Raw genomic sequence first — 20,598 nt, 5'->3', positions numbered from 1 at the left:
AATCAAGGGAACATGAGGTTCTTTCAATTAATGGCTATGAAGGGCAATAATTTTCGATATAAAGCTGGATCTAAAAACCCCGAAGATCGACACGATCATATGTGTGACTTCCCGTCCTTTAGAGAATATGAGATATGAAACCGACCGATTGCTAGATGGACAAAATCGATTATTTGTCACTTGTGGAGGTTCATAGATCTCAGTATGTCAGATCTCGTGGTAAAAGCAATTTTACAACCAAATCTGGTACAACCGAATACCAAAACACTGGGATAGGTCGGATTAATTCTGAAGAGCCGTGCGACGTGTGACCTTGTGCTCTGGTAGGACAAGGAAAGTTCCTCCTTTTTGCCACACATTTACTGTAATTAGGTCCATCGCCATCATCTTCATGACGCGTATGTTTAAGGCTGAGGCGCAGAAGAGACAAAGAAAAGTAAGACCCGGCAAAGAATCATTGGAGTAGAACTTTCCATCATGTCGATTGATGCAAAATTCGTGGAATTTGTGGAAGAAATGAAACAATAACCTTGCTGTCCGATTAAGCATAACCATACATGTAGTACAGTGATGGAATGCCACCAGATCTCTCCAAGAATGTACAGATGACAATCGGTGGGCGACTTGATCTGCGATCGGTAGCCATACAACGATACTCTCGAACGGCCACGAATCCCAAGTCGGACTATTAATTTGGGCTTCTCAAGATGGGTATAGATCTTCGATCATTCGAAGTTTGCAAGACGCCATCAACTGTCATTGAAGCCAGTGTTTCCGATAGCCCGGATTGCAGTCCATTGTAAGATCCTAATTTTGAGATTCTGGAGACATCATCAACAAATTCTCAAGTTCGACGTTTGAAGTCATTTTGATAATGAAAACTAATTCACTATCTAAAATAGTCTCAATGTTATCAAGGTATTGGATACTCCAACGCTTCGATTGCTGCACTCCAGTCTGGACTATTGGACTCTCTGATTGAAGCTGGATAGAAGTCAGTTTCTTGTGATATGGGGATAGGAAGAACGAGATCTATACTCGTGCAAATTGAATGACTTTAGTTCATCGTGGCCTCCTATAACTTGTGTTCTCGAGGCCAAGTTTTGTTTTTTCCATAGTGCGAGGAAGTTCTAGAACTTGAACCAGATCAAATAGTCGCACATCATCCGGATCGAGCCGAAAATGCGTGTGTCAGAAGTTCATTCGGGTGTAGCCCGAACAGTTAGGAATAAGGAATCCGATTGTGCACACAATTACTGAGTTGTTGGGGGCTTTTTTCTTTCATAGATCAGAAAATGATAGATGTGGATGCACTGTGAAAACGGTGAACAATGTTGTGGAGCTTCATTTGCGTCACGCAAGAAGTAAAGCCTTCCCTCATGACAAATATTTTGAGTGGATGGAGGAAGCCACAAAACCTAGGAAACCATAGGATTTTGTAAATCTCAGCTTCTCAGCTTCTCAGCTTCTCAAAATGCCGATGATGCTAGCCTCGCAATTGCGCGACGAGTGAAAAGTATCTGCACGACATACATATATGCTCAACTCACCGCTCATGTAGGTAGCTTATCAATTGTACACTCCGCGTGAGAATAGAGTTTTGTTTTTGTTTTTTTTCGAATCCACCTGTCCATCTCAAAATCCAATGAATTGACCATTGGGCCTAAGCCGAACATGCCGCGGAGACAGGCAGAGGAAAGCACTTATCTTATTGGGCGGACAAATGAAAGGAAGATGCGAATACCCAGCGTCTTTGTAATCTTCGAGTCACACACACGCATGGTGGCTCAAATGAGCTTCGGAAGCACTGAGATGGGTAATTCAAAGGATAATAGATAGCAAGAAACTTCGAACACATATCTAGTCACTCTCGAGTCTCGATGGATGAAATGCAACTCAAATGAAGATTTTCCGGCAGTTCTGGAAAAAGGGGGTCTGGTCATGTCCGAGAAGAATTGATGACGGGAAGATCCCACAGCAAGGTTACCGCCACTAGCCGGCTATCAACACCGAATTTGAATACCAAGAGAGTGTAAAGGTACGAACAAGCGCTTGATGAGTGATCATTAATAGAAATGCGTATATCAGTCGAGCTGCACAATGCATACACTTCAGCGTAGACGAGTAAAGGGATGAGAGGGTTACGGCGGGAAACTTGTCTCGAGACTCTTTTTGTCAACATCCGTCGTAGAAAGAAAGCAGGCAGGCAGGCAGGTTGCAGGTCTGTAGCCTCCCCTTGATTTCTCCTGGACTTAGTCCTATGGCCAATTAGATTCTTTATACCTACCCAACACGTGCGCAGGAGGATTTCATTGTGCGGCAGGCGTGCACTGTTCAAGGAGTGCCCCGTCAATTGTAGGCATGTCATGGTCCCTGAAAACTACGACGGAGTAGGTGGATACTGTCAAACTACCCAGGTATCTAGTTCTCTTGGTATCTAGCTTGGCCGAAGACCCCCCCCCCTCGTCTTTATCCATTCGGGATCTGGAAGAGGTAGTGGTATCACTCCAAGTATTGAGTACTAGGTGGGTAGAGACGCACTTCATATGTGATCCTGCCATATACACACATACATGTACATGGACGAGATCATATGGGAGGTACAACCAAGGAGAATTAATGTTATAGAACGAATTCGAATAGGGGATTTGATAATGACAGTGAGCCAATGAAAGGCGAGCCATTTGTGCTCAAACTCCCCCAAAAGAAATACCAAAGAAAAGTCTCAGAAGTAGCCGTATACGAATACGACTAGCACTGTTAACCTACGACCTGCTAGACGTGCTAAATAGAATAAGCAAGAGAGCCTCCAGATCTACCGACCTAGAGCTCGTCGACCGGTGTATCGACGGCGTGGTCTATGATCGACCACACCAAGGACTGTATCGAGTGTCTGTGTAGAGTACGTGGTAGGTATATCTCAGAGCAAGCTAAACTTCCAAACTTTAACCCATTTGCAAGTCTGTCCACTCAATCCACTCAATCCACACAACTCACCCAAAACAGAGAAGAAACCCCCATATAGTAGATGGCCCTGGAGTGTCTCAACTTAGTAGACCGGACCGAGAAACCCTGATTGAAGACGACGCTGAATCTTGGTGAGTACCTGAATCATGTAATAGAGTAGAAACCATGCTATAAGAAAATTGTACCCGTAAGGCTACCTATCAACCTACTTCCGGTCGACTATCAATTTGATAGTGTCCTTTCATTTACTATTGGGAATAGTACTTCGTAAGTAGATAGACATTTGCTAATTTATAAATCCTAATTCCTCCCTCCTCATTCGCTCCATACTCCCCCTCTCTAATTGCATTTCCATTTTATTTAATCTTAATTTTATTTCTTTTTCATAGGTAGCTATTTGGTCCAAATTTTTGCTCTCTTTTCGCACCTCCACTTATTACGTCTAGATGCAACCATGCATTGTACTCGCAGTCTACACCTTCTCGACCGTTCCTCCTTCATCTTGTTCTCTTGCTCCGTCATGAAAAGTATAAGTACTCTACTGTACGCTCCTATTGGCATAGAGCTTTTCTTCAGATATTATGACCTTTCTCGACACGGTCTTATAGCATAACGACCTGTTTGATTTAGCATCAACGTCTATTCCACACTAGAAATATAATACAACTCGGGTCAGTGATTGTATTATATATGTTACCGATTCGGAACTTTGTTGTCCTTGTCGCGCCATAATCATCCACTTTGATTCGACCGATAACGGGTACCTTTCTTCATAACGAGTCCTGTATTGTTTATATGATCCGAGTCTTTGGCGTTTGGTACACACAGCATTCATTCGATACTCTCTTAACACCTTTACTAATGCATATCCTCTTATAACAGAACGGCGATGGCGTATCATTCCCAGGCTGGGCCATCTAACCCAAATCTTCATGCTCAACAACAATACCAGCAAGGATCCGCAGGTTACGGCGACCCTGCCGGGGGAAACGGAGATAGAGTCCAAGAACAAGAGGCAGGTTTTGATACAGTTAATTGGTACCGACATTACCTACAGTGCCATCACTACTTTCTCGACCAAGCTCAACATGATTTTTATGTTCAGGCCGTGGCAGCATTCATAAACATTCAGCTGCCGTATCAAAAGCAACCCTACCCAGTTCATCGAGCTTCGGCCGCATGGTCTTTGAAGAATCTTTCCGATCGCCAACAAGAGGAAGAACCCCGCCCTACCCCAGGGTATCCGCAAGCAATCTCCTTGATCCCGTACATAAGAAGATTGATAGTCACTGGTCACGATGATCCTCGAATCATGGGAACTTGGTTCGGTGCTAATTGGGTTCAAGGGATAGGGACCATACATGAACTGGAGCGACGCAATTACCTTTTCGCATCAAAAAGTAAGGAATGGCTTGATGTAAAGAAATACTACGATGATTCGCAGGCTGCAGAACAATCAACGCCTTACATGATTCCTCTACCGAGAATTACAGAGGCAGAGCTTTCCTCTGCGGATGAAGCTTGGAGTGGGTGGATGGCCATGCAGGATTGGGTGATCGGTCCCAGAACACCGCAGAGTTTGATGCCCCCTTCACGTTCACGCACGCCGCATTATAATTCACCACGGATCAAGAAGGAGAGTGACTTAGATAACTAAGAGTTACAGCACAAATAGGGGGTTTAATTGGGGCCTCTGGGCTTGTTCTTGTTGGAGCATTAAGGTGATAAGTTTACAGGAGATCACGCTGGCAATAGGCGTTATAGATATCCAGGAAACGGGTCGTAACATGAGGTTTGTGACATTTTGGTATCAGGTTTTAGTCGCAAGTTCTTCTCTCGTATTCTGTACAATAAAACATCATTCACATACCTGAAAGCCATTTTGCCAATGCTAGAGTTGTGATGTGCTGCTTATCATATTTTCAAAAACCCATTGCGTCTACCCACCTGCATAAAAGTAAATTTATAAGTCATGGGGGGAATGGTTCAGCCGTGCCAGGGCTCTAGGCGCTAAGACAAGGCTGATAGAGCAATAATTCAATGATTGGTCTCCACAACTACGTGCATTATCGGTGGGCGCTCCATTCACCCATGGTCTGAACTTTAATTCTAGATTCACTGACACACACACACACACACTCACACACTCACTCACTCACTCACTCACTCACTCAAATCCTTTCTTTACTTTATCATTATTTCACGTTTTGTATTCTTACTATCAACCTCTCTTATTATACCTCAATCTAATAGCAAAACCTTTCAATGTGTGTATGCGACGGGTGTAATGGGCATTTACTGATCTAAATTGCATGGTACGATTTGAAAATGACCACACAAGCTGCCGTCGCAAATTGGCAAACGTTACTGAACAAAAGCCTTGCCTCGAGGCTTGACTTCGAACCTTTCACAGATTACATTCGTATACTATATTCGAGGAACCCACTACCATCTCCATATATATGCGAGATCTTTCTACGTCCCCACAAACACAACGATATACATGTCGATCCACGAGTACTACGTTATGTACAAATATTGCTAGCAGAAGGATTTATTGATTGCGCCGGAATTCTTCGAGTCTTGTTGAGATATTCTTCACTCTGGAGTTTTATGCAAGATGGGCACATGCATAGCGAAGCCAACAATGGCGCAGACAAGACCAAAAGAGTGAAGGGAGGAAGCAGGAGGTGGAAAATGTCATATTCTGCCGAAGAGATGATGTTGTACCGACTTGCGAAAACAGTCTCCACTGGTATAAGGCCTAAGAATGTCCAAGAAGCAGTCTACCTACTGGTGATATGTATTCAATGGATGGAAATGGTCGCTACCAGTATGGGTAGAGGGACACACGAGATATTGAACATCGACGCTCATGTGGAGGAGATTGGAATGGTCGGTATGGCTTTGGGAACTTTAATGGTCGCTGTGGTTGGGAACACGAAGGTTTTAGGGGCCATACAAAATGGTCGCTGCCCAAAAGGCATGTCTGCTTCATTCTGTCGTCTAAATACTGCCGCGCAGATGCTTACTTTAACCAACAGGGACCGGAATTGACCTCGGAAAAGCTTTGGCTAGGTTTGTTCCTTTGTTACTCCAGAGCTCCCCACAGAATATACAACGATTAGACGTATTCCGAACACAAACTCTGATCACGATTCTACCCGTTGACAAGAAGGAGCGAGCCGCCAATGCTGAGATTAACGAGATTTTGGATTCCACAATTGGGATAAACATTGACAATATCGCGGTCGCTGATCTACCAACTGTCAACTCTCGGGCGGGTCTATACATTTATTTGAATTCTATTGTAAGCATCATGATGTTTATAATGAGTATCTCCGACATAAACTGACCGATTCTAGCTTGTTGGTAGGCCCCTCATCGATGACAGTGCAATTTTTGCCTATTTGCACAATAGATATCAGGTAATTCCAGCCAATAATCCTGTAAAATCAATACTGATCATTGCAAGGGAGATGTCCAATCAACGACGGTAGATCTTATACTTGCATCGTTTGATGTATTGGCCAATGCAACCTTTCGAAACGAAGGGCCACAAACCACAACCATACTACGATCATTCTTGATCAACAAAGTTCCCTTACTCGTCTCAACACTCGCAACATCCTTTTTCCCACCGTTAACATCTGAATTTTGCATCACGGAAGCCTTGAGTCATGTCGATACTAATGCATTCCCCACACTTTCTACTCTGTTTGCAGAGTCGACTAATAATGACATGTTCTCAGACTCCGTTAGACAGGACTTCTGCTTCGCTTGCTGTTTACATGGCTTAATTCCGGAATCCAGTATTGAAACCCTGCTAGGTGATATACCTATGCAAAGTTTACCCGCCGGTGGGAGGTATTCTAAGCAGGATCTTGTTCAACAATGTCTTTCTAACTCGGAGCGAGCCGAAGGGTTGATTTCCGAGTTGGACAATATGGACGGAAATGCTGGCGCTGTTAGTCAGGCAATTGCAGAGGTATGTATCTCGGCTAGCTCCTCATAACCATGACTAATTTATACCAGGTTATAAAACATATGTGTGGTAATAAGGAGACAATGACCTTGAAGACCTTATGCAGTCAATTGGCCCGTAATCCATCCTCTTTGGATATAATGCTTCTCTTCAATAAGCCTACATCCTTTTTGCAGCCAATCTGCGAGCTCCTTGATAATTGGCGATATGATGAAGACCAGGGAGAATATCAACCTGTATATGAAGAGTTTGGATCAATATTACTCCTGGTCGTGTCATTCGCGCATCGTTATAACCTTTCAACTGTTGATTTAGGCATCAAAAACCCAGCGGAATCATTTGTAGCAAAGCTACTTGTTCACGGCCATCTTAGTCGAGCATTGGATCCATTATCTCAGCAAGATCAAAATCATTTAGACGGATGGATCAGGGGACTGTTTGAGCCAGAAGGTGGCGGGCTTGGTGATGAGCTGATGTCATCTTGCCCGCCACAAGAGTTCTACCTCTTGGTACCTACTCTCTTTCACCATATTGTGCTAGCACTTAGCACAGAGACTCTCTCGGAAGAAGGTTTGAAAGGTGGCTTGGAATTCATGGTTGAACCATTTTTGCTGCCTTCTCTGATTCCGGCCATCACATGGCTCTCGGCTCACTTGTGGGAAGCACGCCCTCAGGCAACTTATGTTCTTCAGATCCTGTCAGCTTTAATCAAAAGTCCTCCATCCATATCAAACAACATGGAAGCATCTCACCTACTCAACGCGATCCTCAAGATCATAGCCCAAAATCTTGAACAAAGTCTTCGATGGCTCCAGCGCGCGGAGCCTCACCGTCATGACATCGATTCAATTTCGAAAGCACTGGAGTCGAACTTAGGCTGGGAACGAAAAGGTGCTAGTAAATACAGCGAGTTAGAAGTATGGACAGCCACACCGGGGGGCGGACTGGCTGCCAGTATAAAGCACACAATTGTCACCCTCGTTCAATGGGGTCTTCAATGTGACCGCAACCCTGGCATGCAAATTATGCCTGCATCTTATACTCATCGACAGCTTCTTACTGGATTGAAAATGCTCGGTGCAAAAAGATTGCTGAGTACTATTATTGAAGAAGTGAAGACACAAACCGAAGCGGGTAATGGAAGCGTGGTACTGGACATTGCCATTTCATTAATATGCGCTCCAGATTCTGCAAGCTTTGACTCAGGTTCTGGAATGGATATCATGAGCGGCAATACACCACAACTACTTCAACGACGACTAACTCTAAGAGAAGCTTTAAAGGCAGAAGTCGAAAACATGCCGAAAGTCCACAAGACTGATAATTTTCACGCGGAGACTGTCATTAGGTTGTACAGAAGAGTTGAAGCACAGTCAGTCATACAACAACAATTACTACCAGATGATAATGGTATGGGTGCTTTGAATGAAGTTATGGGAGATGCTGGTCTTGGACCAGTTGATCAACCTAATCTTGATATGCATGATATGGGTGCTGGTAACGAAGATTTAATGATGATGGGCGGAAGCGGTCATGGTGGTGACTTACTAGATGCTTTTGGAGATGATGGTCTGGGAGATGGAATGGGATTCTAGATGTCGTATTTTGCATGGTGTTAGGAAAAGGGAAGTGGAAAGGGATATTTTTGGATGTAGAAAAACAAGACAGCATTGAGCTTTTGCGTCACGCATGGATCATTTCTAGGGAAAACATCGGAAAGATAATAGTAATTTATCAGAAGATTCTAAGAAATTTTCAAATACCACAATACAAAAATTAATGAGGAATTTACTCCAATATTACGAATTGATGAAGAGCACGAGCATAGCTTCTAAGCAACTATCACGTGTATTTGGAATTCTGCGGCAACAAGGATCATATCAAAGGTCTAGCGCGACGCTAAGATAATGAGAAAATAATTTTTTGATATCGAAATCTTTAGCTACAGGATGAGAGGAACAAGAATTCCACGCAATCCGTGCAATAATTCGAGTAAATATACAACAATGGCTGGCAAAAAGAGGAAGGTCTCCGGGAAAAACGTCAAAAGTCGCACGCAAGATTTCGACAAGTCCAAAGGAAAAGTAGCCTTTACAACATATGAAGATATCGCCGACTCCGAGGATGAATTTCACATCAACAGAGATAAAGTTATGTTGGATGATGAACCAAATGCTAAGCGTCAAAGGAAATCGAATTATGACGGTTAGATTAATTGACGTTATGGATTTTATAGTAGCTAAAAGTTCCTACAGATGAAATAGTCGAGTTGTCGGACGAAGAGGTTTTAGGATACTCCGACGAGAGCTCCGAGGAAGAAGAATATGAGGCGCCGAAATTGAAGAAATCAAAAGGTCAAGAAGACGATGAGGAAAATGCTGAAGAGGAAGACGAATATGCCGAGGGATGGGGATCTTCGAAGCGCGATTACTATGATGCGGATAACATTGAAACCGAAGCCGACGCTTTGATGGAAGAAGAGGAGGCTAAACGATTACAACAGAAGAGGCTTTCGAAATTGACCAAGGCTTCTTTCGGTCTCGATGAACTTGACATCAAATGGCTCCCTGCGAGTGATGACGAAGAAGGCCTGGGAGGTGCTCTTAAAAAGGGCAAGGGAGGCAACAAAGAGGAAGATGATGATTATGAAGAGGGAGATGTGGTAACAGAGGTTTTGAAGGATATTGAGATCACAGAAGATATGGGTCCGGAAGAAAGGTTAAGAATACTATATTCGAGATATCCGGAATTCGAGTTCCTGGCAGACGAATTTTTAGAACTAGCACCTGTTCTACAAGATTTATTGAAGGAAGTAGACCAATTGCCTGAGTATGAAATCGATGCGATACCTTTTACAGTCACAAAAGCCAGGGCTTTAGCAGCTTACACATCTACTATTGCCATGTACTTTTCGCTTTTGACATCTCCATCGCAGCATCCCGAAGGGGAGGGAAAGACTATGAATCCACAAGAATTACGAGATCATGAGATTATGGATTATTTAAAGTCAACTCGAGAGTTGTGGTTAAGGGTCAAGTCAATTGACGTTACGAAGTTGGAGGGAGATTCGGAAGGTGCAAACGAAAACATATCTATGGACGACGTGGAGGATACACTCACATCAGAAGATGAGATGGAGACAATTCGACCAACGAAGAAATCCAGAAAGGAATTGGCTCGCGCTGCTGCTGCTGAAAGGGCAGCCGCAAAACGTAGTAAACAAATCCAGGAAGCAGAGGAAGACTTGGCAGGTCTTGATGATCTCGTGTCTAAAGCTAAGAAATCAAAGAAGGTATCGAGAGCTGTTGTCGAAGCAGATGACGATTCCGATTTTGGCGAAGAAGAATCTTTGGATGCCAAGGCTGCGGAGGAGAAAGCTAAAAGAAAGAAGTCACTCAAATTCTACACATCTCAAATCGCCCAGAAAGCGAATAAGAGAGCAGATGCAGGAAGAGGAGCCGGTGGTGACGAGGATCTACCTTATAGAGAAAGGCTTAGAGATCGTCAGGCACGACTCAACCTTGAGGCCGAGAAGCGTGGAAAGAAATTGGATGAATATGGAAGAGGTACGGCTCTGGGTGGAGAAAGCGATGACGACGATCAAGAAGCTGTTGCTGGCGAAGTTCGAGGCGATGAAGAAGAGTACTATGACATGGTTGCACAGACATCAAAGAAACGCAAGGATGATAAAGAGGCAAAGTATGCCGCAATTTCTGAAGCGAAGAAGGCTGGAAAGTTGGCAAGAGTAGTAGAAGTGGAGAATGACGAAGATGGGAAGAGAGCCATCGGATATGTTATTGAGAAGAATAAGGGATTGGCGCCAAAGAGGAAGAAGGAGGTCAGAAACCCGAGAGTGAAGAAGAGGATGAAGTATGACGAGAAAAAGAAGAAGTTGGGCAGTATGAGAGCTGTGTACAAGGGTGGAGAAGAGAGAGGTGGTTACGGTGGTGAGAAAACTGGTATCAAGACTGGTTTGGTTAAGAGTAGAAAGTTGTAGGATATTATCTATGGAGGCAAAGCATTCCATGCATCTAGGTTTAACATGGTTTCGTCAAAAATCTCTTCATGTAAGAGATCCTTACTCCAGTAGAGTTAGTTCTAGTCAATACATTAATTTTATGCAATGCTCAGTCCTACCTTCAAGATTAGCAAAGCGTGGTACCAAAACGACTATACTCCTTGGCAGGTGTGAGATTGGTGTTCTCACAATCGATACCTCGGATTACAAAGGGTAGTACAGTTTTCACATGTTTACATCTATGGCGTTTAGACTTTTTCCATACCTCCTTCTTGGAAATTTAAGTTGTGCAAAGGCGTTGAAATGTCTCGGCTCTGTTCGTTGCAGTACGCTCTCATTTCCAGAAAATGCCCTACGGAATGACTAGTGCATTCACATACTGGGCAGACAGACATCAACTTCCAGACTCTCCACAATTTGCTTTCGATGATTTGGTCGCGGATGAGGGATTCCCGCTCACCTGCTCGATTGTGGCGAACGCAAAGGGTATCAGATGCATAGATAGCGGAGTTTTTGTTCCTTTATACACAGGAATTACGGGGGAATATATTTCTTGCTTTTCTGCTGTGTCTTTGGGGGTGTGAGTGAGATTTATTTGATTAGGTTATCATGCGTGTTTGCATATTTTCCTTGTTTGGTTTGCGGTATCTGGGAATTTGTGGTGCGGGACCGGTGCTTCTGCATCGAAATTTGGATTCTGAAGGGGGGTGTTGTGATTCGGCAAGTTTTTCTTATGATGAGTCTCAGTTGGCTAATGGCATATGAAGAAGTGAAGGTGTTCTAACTTTTCTTTAGTAAGTCCTCTTGCTTCTTGGAAGCTGCTTCTTAGCCAGAATTTATTCGAGTCTGCGAGATAGCTCATGCTCTGATGTGCTTATGGGATGATGCTAATCTTTGGATCAAAGGTCAGGACACGGTGATCTCGATTCTGTTAATTGCACCAAAACTGCCACGCCGAATCACTTTTGGAATCGCAGAGATGTAGCACAATGTGGTAAAAATGCTCCACAGGAAAGTCAAGTATGTCCGCTGAATACTTGCTGTAGTGGTAATGGATACTGCGGGGTATGTATCTTCGAATTCCATATGATACGCACAATCTTGTTGCAACATCGAGTAATATACAATATACTCGCAACTGACTTAATCACAGACCACATCCGCCTATTGCATCAACGCCGACCCCATCAACGGCAACGCACCCTGCCAACGCGGCTATGGCGCCTGCGGCCTCATAGCCCCCCCCAGCTGCGGTCCTGGCAGCACAACCGCTAGCAACGGACGCAAAGTCTCCTACTGGCAAATCAGCAGCGCGACGCGTTCCTGTAACGCACTCCCTGTTTCTCTCATCTCTACTCAAAATATCACACATCTCATCTTCGCCTTTATGTCTATCTCTCCTAATACTTTCCACGTGGTTCCTTTCGATACTACGGCTGTACCCATGTATTCCTTTACTGCTCTCGCTTCCGCTACTTTGGCGACGTATATGGCTATTGGGGGCGGGGGATCAAGTGTCTTGCCCCCGATTTGGAGTCAGATGGTTTCGAATCAGGGGAATCGAGCAGCGTTTATAAGTAGTGTGGAGGGGTGGCTGAGTACGTTTCATTTCCAGGGTGTAGATTTGGATTGGGAGTTTCCGAGTAGTAATAGTGATCGCGATGGGCTTGTAGCGTTGGTGAGAGAGATGAGGGAGAGTTTTACGACGAATTTTCCGGAGAGAAATTGGGGGATAAGTGTGGTTTTGTGAGATTCATTTTTTCATTTTTCCAATTTCTCTTTTTTGGAAGATGGAGAGAGCAAAGGGAGAGTGAGCTAATAAGTAGATAGACCGCCAGATATCTCCTCCCTCCAATTCTTCGACCCCATAAACCTAGAACCCTACACCACCTTCTTCAACTTCATGTCCTACGACCTCCACGGCCCATGGGAAGCCTCCAACCCCTCTCTTGGCGCTTTCGTGCGTCCCCAAACCTCTCTCCCCGATATCACCATCGCTCTTTCCCCCCTCTGGTTCGCAGGCGTCGATCCCGCGAAACTGAATCTTGGACTCGCAGCCTACGGACGCGGCTACACGCTTGCGAGTCCGGAGTGTGCGGATATCGGGTGTGCGTATATAGGGCTTAGTGAACCTGGGCCCTGTAGTACGGAACCTGGTATTCTGAGTATGAGGGAGATTGAGGTGTTGGTGCAGAGAGAGGGGTTGAAACCTACGTGGGTGGGTGCGACTGCGGCGGAGCAGGGGGGGATGGGGGTGAAACAAATTGTTTTTGGTGGGGGAAAACAGTGGATGGGGTTCGATGATCAGGAGAGTTGGGGGGTGAAGAGGAAATATGCGGACGCGCTTTGTATGGGGGGGACGGTGGTTTGGAGTTTGGATTTGCAGGGGGTGGGGAGGTGAGTTTTGGGGTTTTTTTTGTTTGGTGTTTTAGTTTGGGATTTGTGGAAAGATTTACTGATAATTGATCTAGTGGTGATGGTAATTTTGGACCGGGGTTCTAGAGAACAGTGTGGAATTTCTGGGGACTTGGAATTGGGTTACATGGAGGCGTTGAGGCGTTGAGGCGTGAATGGATTTTATGGTATTTCTTTAGTATACATGTTTCATGGGTAGTGACTTGCAGGTGATGTATACAAGGAGCACTTATCATTCAGTCACTCCATTCTGATGTTTTTCTTGACTCTATCTTGGCTATCGAACATCTATGTCTTCAGTCAGGTAGTGATTTTCCCGGTCTTCACGTTCAGAAAGGATACTTTCGTGCGTTGATGTAAAGCAACTGTGCATGTGGATCAGGGTTATGTAAAGACTTTCATATCAACTTGCATAGCCAGGTCATGTCTGTCAAGTGCTCTTTGAATTTTCTGCTCTTCTATCGATTATATGAAATCTCATCTGAATATCTTGGACCACATAATTGGTTTCGCCTGAGAAACAAAATCTCAGCGGATCACAAACCAAAAGATAGAGTAGTTGTATTTAGCTTCTCTGCATAGAATATCGCATTTAACTAATGATCTGATAGTATTTCCAATCCTAATGCAAATGAAGCCATGTCTGAAAGTCGAACAAGAATAACCCAGGATGGCATTCTATACAACCAGCAACACAAAAGAAGCGAGTCATTCAACGAATATCCCACCGAGCATCTCACTCCCAAACTCACTACTCATCAACAACCCCCTCTCCCCCCTCCCTATCAAAAAAAAATCATTAGATCCTCATACTCACTCATTCGCCATCTCCCCAAAATCCAGACACTCCTACAAATCCGCAAACCTTCCACAAAATCCACAATCCTATCCACCATGACCCGTGCTTCCTTCTCATTCTCATTCTTCATTCTAGAATCTAGATGCTTCACGGTAGCGTAACTGATGTCCAAATTAAAGAGTTATCAGAAGTTCAGAATACCCTTTTCTATATTAATGTTATTACGAATACCATACCACATATACTATCCAGCGCCAGCAAATCAAGTGGAATATCATCTCTTGATGTTCCTGATACATTCCCCTCATCAGACTCAATATACCGAATCACTCTCCTCTCCCGCTTTCTTTCCGACGCGATTACTTTTCCTTCCCTGCCCTATCAATCCCAAATCACTTGTGAGAGCGAGGGTAAATAGGAAATATATCCTGGAACCTGTTCCTACTTCATGATGTTTCGAGCAGCGGTGGTAAGAGTAAGTTGATAGATAAAATGGTAATTATCTTGATCTAGGCAATATATGTATCGCGGATGATGGTGTGGAAATCTGGTTTATTCGTTTTTGGGGGTGGGGGCGGGGGGAGTAGAATGGAGGGTGGATTCTTGGGTGAGGGGGAAGTGGTGGAAGAGGGAGGGGAGAAGGGAGTGGAGGGCGTGGATGAAGATATGGTTTTACTCTCGGTGGTAGTTAGAAGTAGAAGAATGTGGTATATAGTAGATTTGAATCACTGGAATATATAGGTGAGAATATTTACGGAGCTGTAACGCAGCGGACATATCGAGCGGGGAATTCAGTGGGGATATAGCCATTCCGCAGAATTAAAAAATGGTGTTGTGATATGTTTGTAAACTATTGATAATCCAATGCTCATGGTATTGCTCAGATACGAATTTTCGAGCTCGACTATCTGCAAAGATGTTGAGCTATCCCAACCGCTGGCTATTGAGATCAACCTACCTGAGTCCAGGTCTCGACTAAAACAGATTCAGAGCCATGTAGATGCTTTCCCCTCTGTTGTATATTTCCTTACCCTAACAATTACAGTTATAGCAAGGACAACATCCTATAGTTATACTTTCTTACCCAGGTATCTATATCACTCCACCCAATTCATATATTCAATCTATCTACACAGGTGGACACACTTTACAGATGCAATCCCGTTCTAACTTCTAGGTGGACGGACGGACGGACGGAAACGAGAGGAATGTGGGATAACGCCACACGCAACTTACTGTATGGGATTCGCAAGCTAATTTTCGGGGCGAGAGTGATTAATTACGTTGAAAAGGATATGTGTGGGAGAAATCTGATTGTAGAAGAGTAGAAAACTAAAAATGAAGTCTAGATGTGAACGCATGCATGAATAAGGAGTATTGATAACCGGGGAGTAAGTCGGGTACCCTATTCTCTGGCCACCCCTGTTTTGAGCCACCCTTTTATATCATAAAGCGCTTTTTCGGCTTATTAATATTTCTATTAAAAAAGAATATTGAAAATTGAAAATTGATACACATATAACTCAGATCATTTTAAGCTTATTTTAAAGTTTTCAAATTTTTAGGATTTTTCTAGATTGATTTCTGAAGCTTTGAAATATCGATTTTCAAATCTATTTAAGAATTATATATAAATTTAAAACCCCATTTAAATCTTTAATAACTTTTAATTATAATTGATAACAAGAAACTAATTATTTTTTGAAAGTTTTAAGCTTTAATTTGTATAAAGGTTTGTTTTAAAATTTAAAAAACTAAATAGTTATAAAGAGAAATATTAAATAGAGATTAATAATCTCTATAAATTCGAAAATACTTCTATAAATACTTATTTATTGGAATTCCTTTGATTTTTTTAATCTCTTAGATTGAATATACTATGAATTTATAATAAAAAATAAATTCTTGATTTTTTGTAAAGAAACGAGTACTATCGGATAATAACCGGCGCAAATCGTTATAGTATTTACGTTATAATGTTATACAATTTAATCACGATAAGAGGAGATTCGACTTCGAGGACCGAAGCTACTCTCGGTAGGGTATTAAAATACCTACTTATAATTATAGCTTAATTAGATTATCTTAGATATAGAGGACAATCAGATGAACTTTCTTCTTCTTGTAATACTTTGTAATTCATCACATTTTTTATAATTTTTAATAAAAGATTATCAAAGATTTTAACAAAAATTGAAATTTAAATAAAAATTGAAATTTAAATAAAAATTGAAATTTAAATAAAAATTGAAATTTACACATAATGATTTCTATATAAATTTAACAATCGATATTCTAAAGCTAGATTTTCATCTAGGAAAATCGTAAAAATTTCAAAATTTCAAAACAAGCTTGGAATGATTTGAATTATATATATACAAAATTTTAATGAATTCTATTTATAAATGAGAAAGTTTTCTGTCATTTTTAGTAGTGAATACTCAACTTAAATAATAAAAGGGCGGTAAATTAATAGATTAAGCGAATCAGACAAAATGAAAATTTGAGGATAGCTGCTACTAATAATACTCTAGATTCACAGGATAAATATCATATCAATATGAGAGTACGAAGTGCGGTATCTCCATCGATTTGGTGGTATACCATGTAATGCAATTGGTAATCGATGTGAATAACCTTAGGTACTGAAGCATAAGATTTGATAAGCAGCCACTACCTAGACCAGATCAGATCAGAGATCAGATCAGATCTCGTACGATCTGCAATAAAATCCCTGACGCAAAGTATATTCATAAATTACATGATTCGTCAGACGAAAAGTGATGGGAAGTACCGATGGCAGTTTGGAAGTAGGAGGAACTAATGAGGCGTTCGGTAAAGAAGGGAAAGTCCGTGATGAATAGCTGCTGCAGAGTTCAAAGTAGTTAGAAACACATTAGTTTATGTGAAGGTCGGCGAATGAAAAGTGGAAATCACAAATTATCTCCGGGAGATTCTGTAAGAAAAAAAATTACACTGTAGAATTATTGTTCCCAGCACAAAACTATACTATATACAGATATCATTACAAATATCGAATTTCGTTGCTCAATCTCTCAGAGAATTGGGTATGTTCATCAACCGACCGTTTCCTTGACGTCCCTTTGACTCCTTAGATAGCTAGATATAAATTTTCAAAAACACCTTGGCGTACTCGACCAAGCCCCGCTATTCTTCACACAGAACATCGCGGCTTGTATTGCGCTGCCATACCCAAATCCCTTTCGTCGGTTGATTCATCTTTGGAATTCGTCGTGTAGCGGAAGGTATCTTCACTATCTCTCTTTCCTATCCCAGTTTTGTCGCTTTTACATTCATCACTACTCCTTCTTTCACCCTCAGCTGCCATTCTCATAAAACTCGAAATGCTGGCATCACTCCCAATCTCTTCAATCGCATCTAGATTTCTTGAGCGTCTTGTTGATCTGTTTTCTCGCTCTCGAATATTGCCTAATTCAAGATCATCGTGTGAGAGTTTTCGTGAGGTACGAGAGGCTCTTGGAGTAGCGACTGTTGTGGATCCTGAGAAAGGTCCCTTGTCTGCCGAAGATATAGCGTAATGGTCGCTTCGGTTGGAAAGTAAAGAGCGAGGAAGAATAAAAGGTATGTAACGTGTGAAAAAAGGTTTTGTGGCAGGAACGGACGCGCCAATCTGAAATTTTGTTAGAACTGTTCAATTTATATCCTGTGACGTGAAGATAAAATGGAGATACTTACTATACCAACATAAAGCTCAACGGTACTACTTATCCAAACATGATAAGTGTCCCATGTCATATCCGATGAAACCAATTCTGCATAAGTGTAGTATGTTCTCACAGCCCCAGCGACACAAACGAGAAATCCGGCACCGAAGAGGAAAATAATGATGAGTCGTTGACGTTGAGAGATCTGCAATCGGAGCATTTTTGGTATTGGGAATAAAACGACGATACAGTCAGTTATAGTATTGATGGTTCCAGCAATCGTGACATGAAGAGTTTCATTGATGCATTCTGGCTGAGGAGCGAACGTTATAAGCCAGTAATGAGAGGGTGGTCTGGTGTCTCAGTCAGTCATTGATATTCATGTGACCCCAAACAGACATCAACATGTGAGTCTACTAACCGGCATTGAAAAATAGTAACGATGATGAATAGAAGGCCTTGAACGGCGATTATAATGGAAGCCGCGATAGTCATGATCTTAAAACTTCTCCCGCTTGATAAAATTCGGTAGTATAATGCCAACATGGAACATTTTGTGAGAGTTTGGCCAAGTGTGAAAACGATTTGCGTGATTATAACGTATTGTAGACCAAAGGTAACCCGATTGAACGGAACATCCCATATATGTCGATTGAAGCGGAATTTTTTCTCGGCGAGAATGGCGAGGATAGCAAATGATGTCGATGGCAGCATTGCTGCAATTATGAGCCAATCATCTAATCCGAAACTCTTTGACATAACAAGTCGAGTGTAAAGTCTGATGATTATCATAGATAAAGCCAGAGGAAATAGAATAGAAGTGACGATTAAAACTCCATTCCCTCGCGTTATAGGATTGGTGTAGTTCGGGACTGGCCAAGAGGCGAGGATCTCAGGAGAGGGAAGTTGCATCTTGAAGAACATGTGGTCGACATTAAGGCAAGATGAAGGTACATTATTTGAAGTATATAGTCGTAGAGAAACGGTCAAACAAGAAAGTAACAGTGCGAACAGCTCACTACTGCGGCTCCAAAAAAGTATCAAAGGAAAGATCCGTGCCCAACGCAAGGGAACTCCACCTTGATATACTAAAATCTGTAGGGGGGGCGGGATGGAAGGTAGTCTTGGACACACAGACTTCAATAACATATGCTTCTCAACCACTGCAGGCCACCAGATTTATTGTTGAAACTCAATCTTTGTGTCACGAACCCTCAAATTTTACCCATCAACGCTCAATGACATTGGCAGATCTCCAATCATCCACAAGGCTAATGTCATATTCTCATATTGAGAATATCATTCAGGATTTCCTGTTTTCCTCTAGACTTTGAGCACGGATGCCTATATCTTGCTTCGAAGAACGGTGACTACTTGATATAAAGTTCAAGCATGGAGCTAGTCTCGAGCATTTAACGGAGGTGGTTTGATAAAGTTCTCGGGATGTGGACGATGTAAGGTCCCTTTCAATGAGGGAAAAGTCCCTGAGAAAGCGGGCAAAACGTACGATCTTCTCCTGTTGGGCAGTAGTAGACGAATGAAGATTGCGTACGGCGTTGTATTGATAGATTCCCCGGATAAGGTTGTTGGGCACTGCCAAAGTGCGGGCATTAGCTTCAGAAGTATGAATAGGGCATGGTTCTGGACGGCTAAAATAATCAACGAGAGATCGTATTCGTCTAGCGTTACAGGCTGTGGTACCGGCAACAATGTTATTTCCTCCTTTCAAAACCGGAAATCTTGAAGATGAAGGACTCACCAAATGAATCAGGATTCGTATATTCTAGAGGTTGACGACTCGCATCGCTGTACGTTGTAGAAAAAAGCAACTAAAGAGTCAAGTGCCGAGTGTAATGCACCCTCAAGGATCGTTGATGCATAGGGCTCGATGTGACCACCGATTTAACGCCGAAAGGGGAAAAGAAATGAAAGGGGTCTTTCGCAAGCTTTTCTACTTCGAACTTCGGTCCCCAGAATCCCAACACTCTGGAATCGTCGAATATGATCAACGTGATTTTATATCCGAAACACAACAGGGCGTCCAACACTTTCTTTTGGGGGTTGTAAAACACCTAGATATGCTGCAGTTTGACAACGATTCTGACGGTCCGGTTGCACAAAGATGAGGATATTACTTACAGACGATAGATTGAATTGAGCACCAGTCATGGCGTCATGAGAATTACTCGCCAATCGGCCTTAGTAATGCCCCATTTTTCGGCATCTCAATTTTTGACAGTGCTTTGCTTATAACTAGCATAATGATCAATGATGATAGACGTCTGTGGGAGCCCACCTCGGCTCGTCCACATCTTGGCCTCCCTCGACGATCTGTAGGCCCGTGCAGTTGCACCTGCACCGGTGGAGATACTGTCAAAGAGAAAGAAGCATGAAAACAGCGCATGCATTATCTACGAAATTTTGATCACATCTGGTAGATCCCCAGTTATGTCTCTCCCCGTCTGGGATCTTGACCGTTTCTCGTTTACTGCTCGAGCTAGATCTGTCTAGTCTGCATATATGTTTCTTTTCCCACAAGAGATTCTGCATGTTTCCTCATCTAGCTCTTGGAAAAGCTACTTCACAAACCCCACTTCAGGATCTACTGAAAGATTATCTTAGTTTTGTTTTTTCTATTCTTCGTCTATTCCCGCATATTATTTGACGCATCGTCTCCAAGCTTGTGGTCAGACCGCCAAAGGACATTGTCGCTAGCCTCTTACCCCTC

General features: G+C 42.7%; 5 protein-coding genes across 5 annotated transcripts; 4 read left to right on the top strand and 1 right to left on the bottom strand.

The window, feature by feature from the left end:
- Positions 1-3,856: 3,856 nt before the first annotated feature.
- Positions 3,857-4,624, top strand: EAF01_004865 (uncharacterized protein; the record flags this gene model as incomplete). Its single annotated transcript, XM_038913119.1, has 1 exon — positions 3,857-4,624. One exon carries the CDS (start codon positions 3,857-3,859, stop codon positions 4,622-4,624), a length of 768 nt encoding a protein of 255 aa, XP_038771205.1.
- A 671-nt stretch (positions 4,625-5,295) lies between these two features.
- Positions 5,296-8,739, top strand: EAF01_004864 (uncharacterized protein; the record flags this gene model as incomplete). The annotated part of the gene is made up of 5 exons (XM_038913118.1): positions 5,296-5,971; positions 6,012-6,277; positions 6,333-6,395; positions 6,443-6,955; positions 7,003-8,739. 5 exons carry the CDS (start codon positions 5,296-5,298, stop codon positions 8,545-8,547), a joined length of 3,063 nt encoding a protein of 1,020 aa, XP_038771204.1. The 3' UTR covers positions 8,548-8,739.
- Positions 8,740-8,958: 219 nt separating this feature from the next.
- EAF01_004863 (uncharacterized protein) lies at positions 8,959-11,072 on the top strand (the record flags this gene model as incomplete). Its single annotated transcript, XM_038913117.1, has 2 exons — positions 8,959-9,157; positions 9,208-11,072. The coding sequence occupies 2 exons, from the start codon at positions 8,959-8,961 to the stop codon at positions 10,947-10,949; spliced, it is 1,941 nt and encodes a 646-aa protein (XP_038771203.1). The 3' UTR covers positions 10,950-11,072.
- Positions 11,073-11,317: 245 nt separating this feature from the next.
- Positions 11,318-13,472, top strand: EAF01_004862 (uncharacterized protein; the record flags this gene model as incomplete). Its single annotated transcript, XM_038913116.1, has 5 exons — positions 11,318-11,550; positions 11,876-12,035; positions 12,124-12,716; positions 12,801-13,367; positions 13,442-13,472. 5 exons carry the CDS (start codon positions 11,318-11,320, stop codon positions 13,470-13,472), a joined length of 1,584 nt encoding a protein of 527 aa, XP_038771202.1.
- Positions 13,473-17,359: 3,887 nt separating this feature from the next.
- On the bottom strand, positions 17,360-18,782 carry EAF01_004861 (uncharacterized protein; the record flags this gene model as incomplete). The annotated part of the gene is made up of 3 exons (XM_038913115.1): positions 17,360-17,836; positions 17,902-18,223; positions 18,292-18,782. The coding sequence occupies 3 exons, from the start codon at positions 18,780-18,782 to the stop codon at positions 17,360-17,362; spliced, it is 1,290 nt and encodes a 429-aa protein (XP_038771201.1).
- Positions 18,783-20,598: the final 1,816 nt, after the last annotated feature.

Source organism: Botrytis porri, assembly GCF_014898465.1.
Source record: "Botrytis porri strain MUCL 3234 chromosome Unknown BPOR_006, whole genome shotgun sequence".
Classification (NCBI taxonomy): domain Eukaryota; kingdom Fungi; phylum Ascomycota; class Leotiomycetes; order Helotiales; family Sclerotiniaceae; genus Botrytis; species Botrytis porri.
This window is presented reverse-complemented; position numbering and strand designations above follow the sequence as displayed.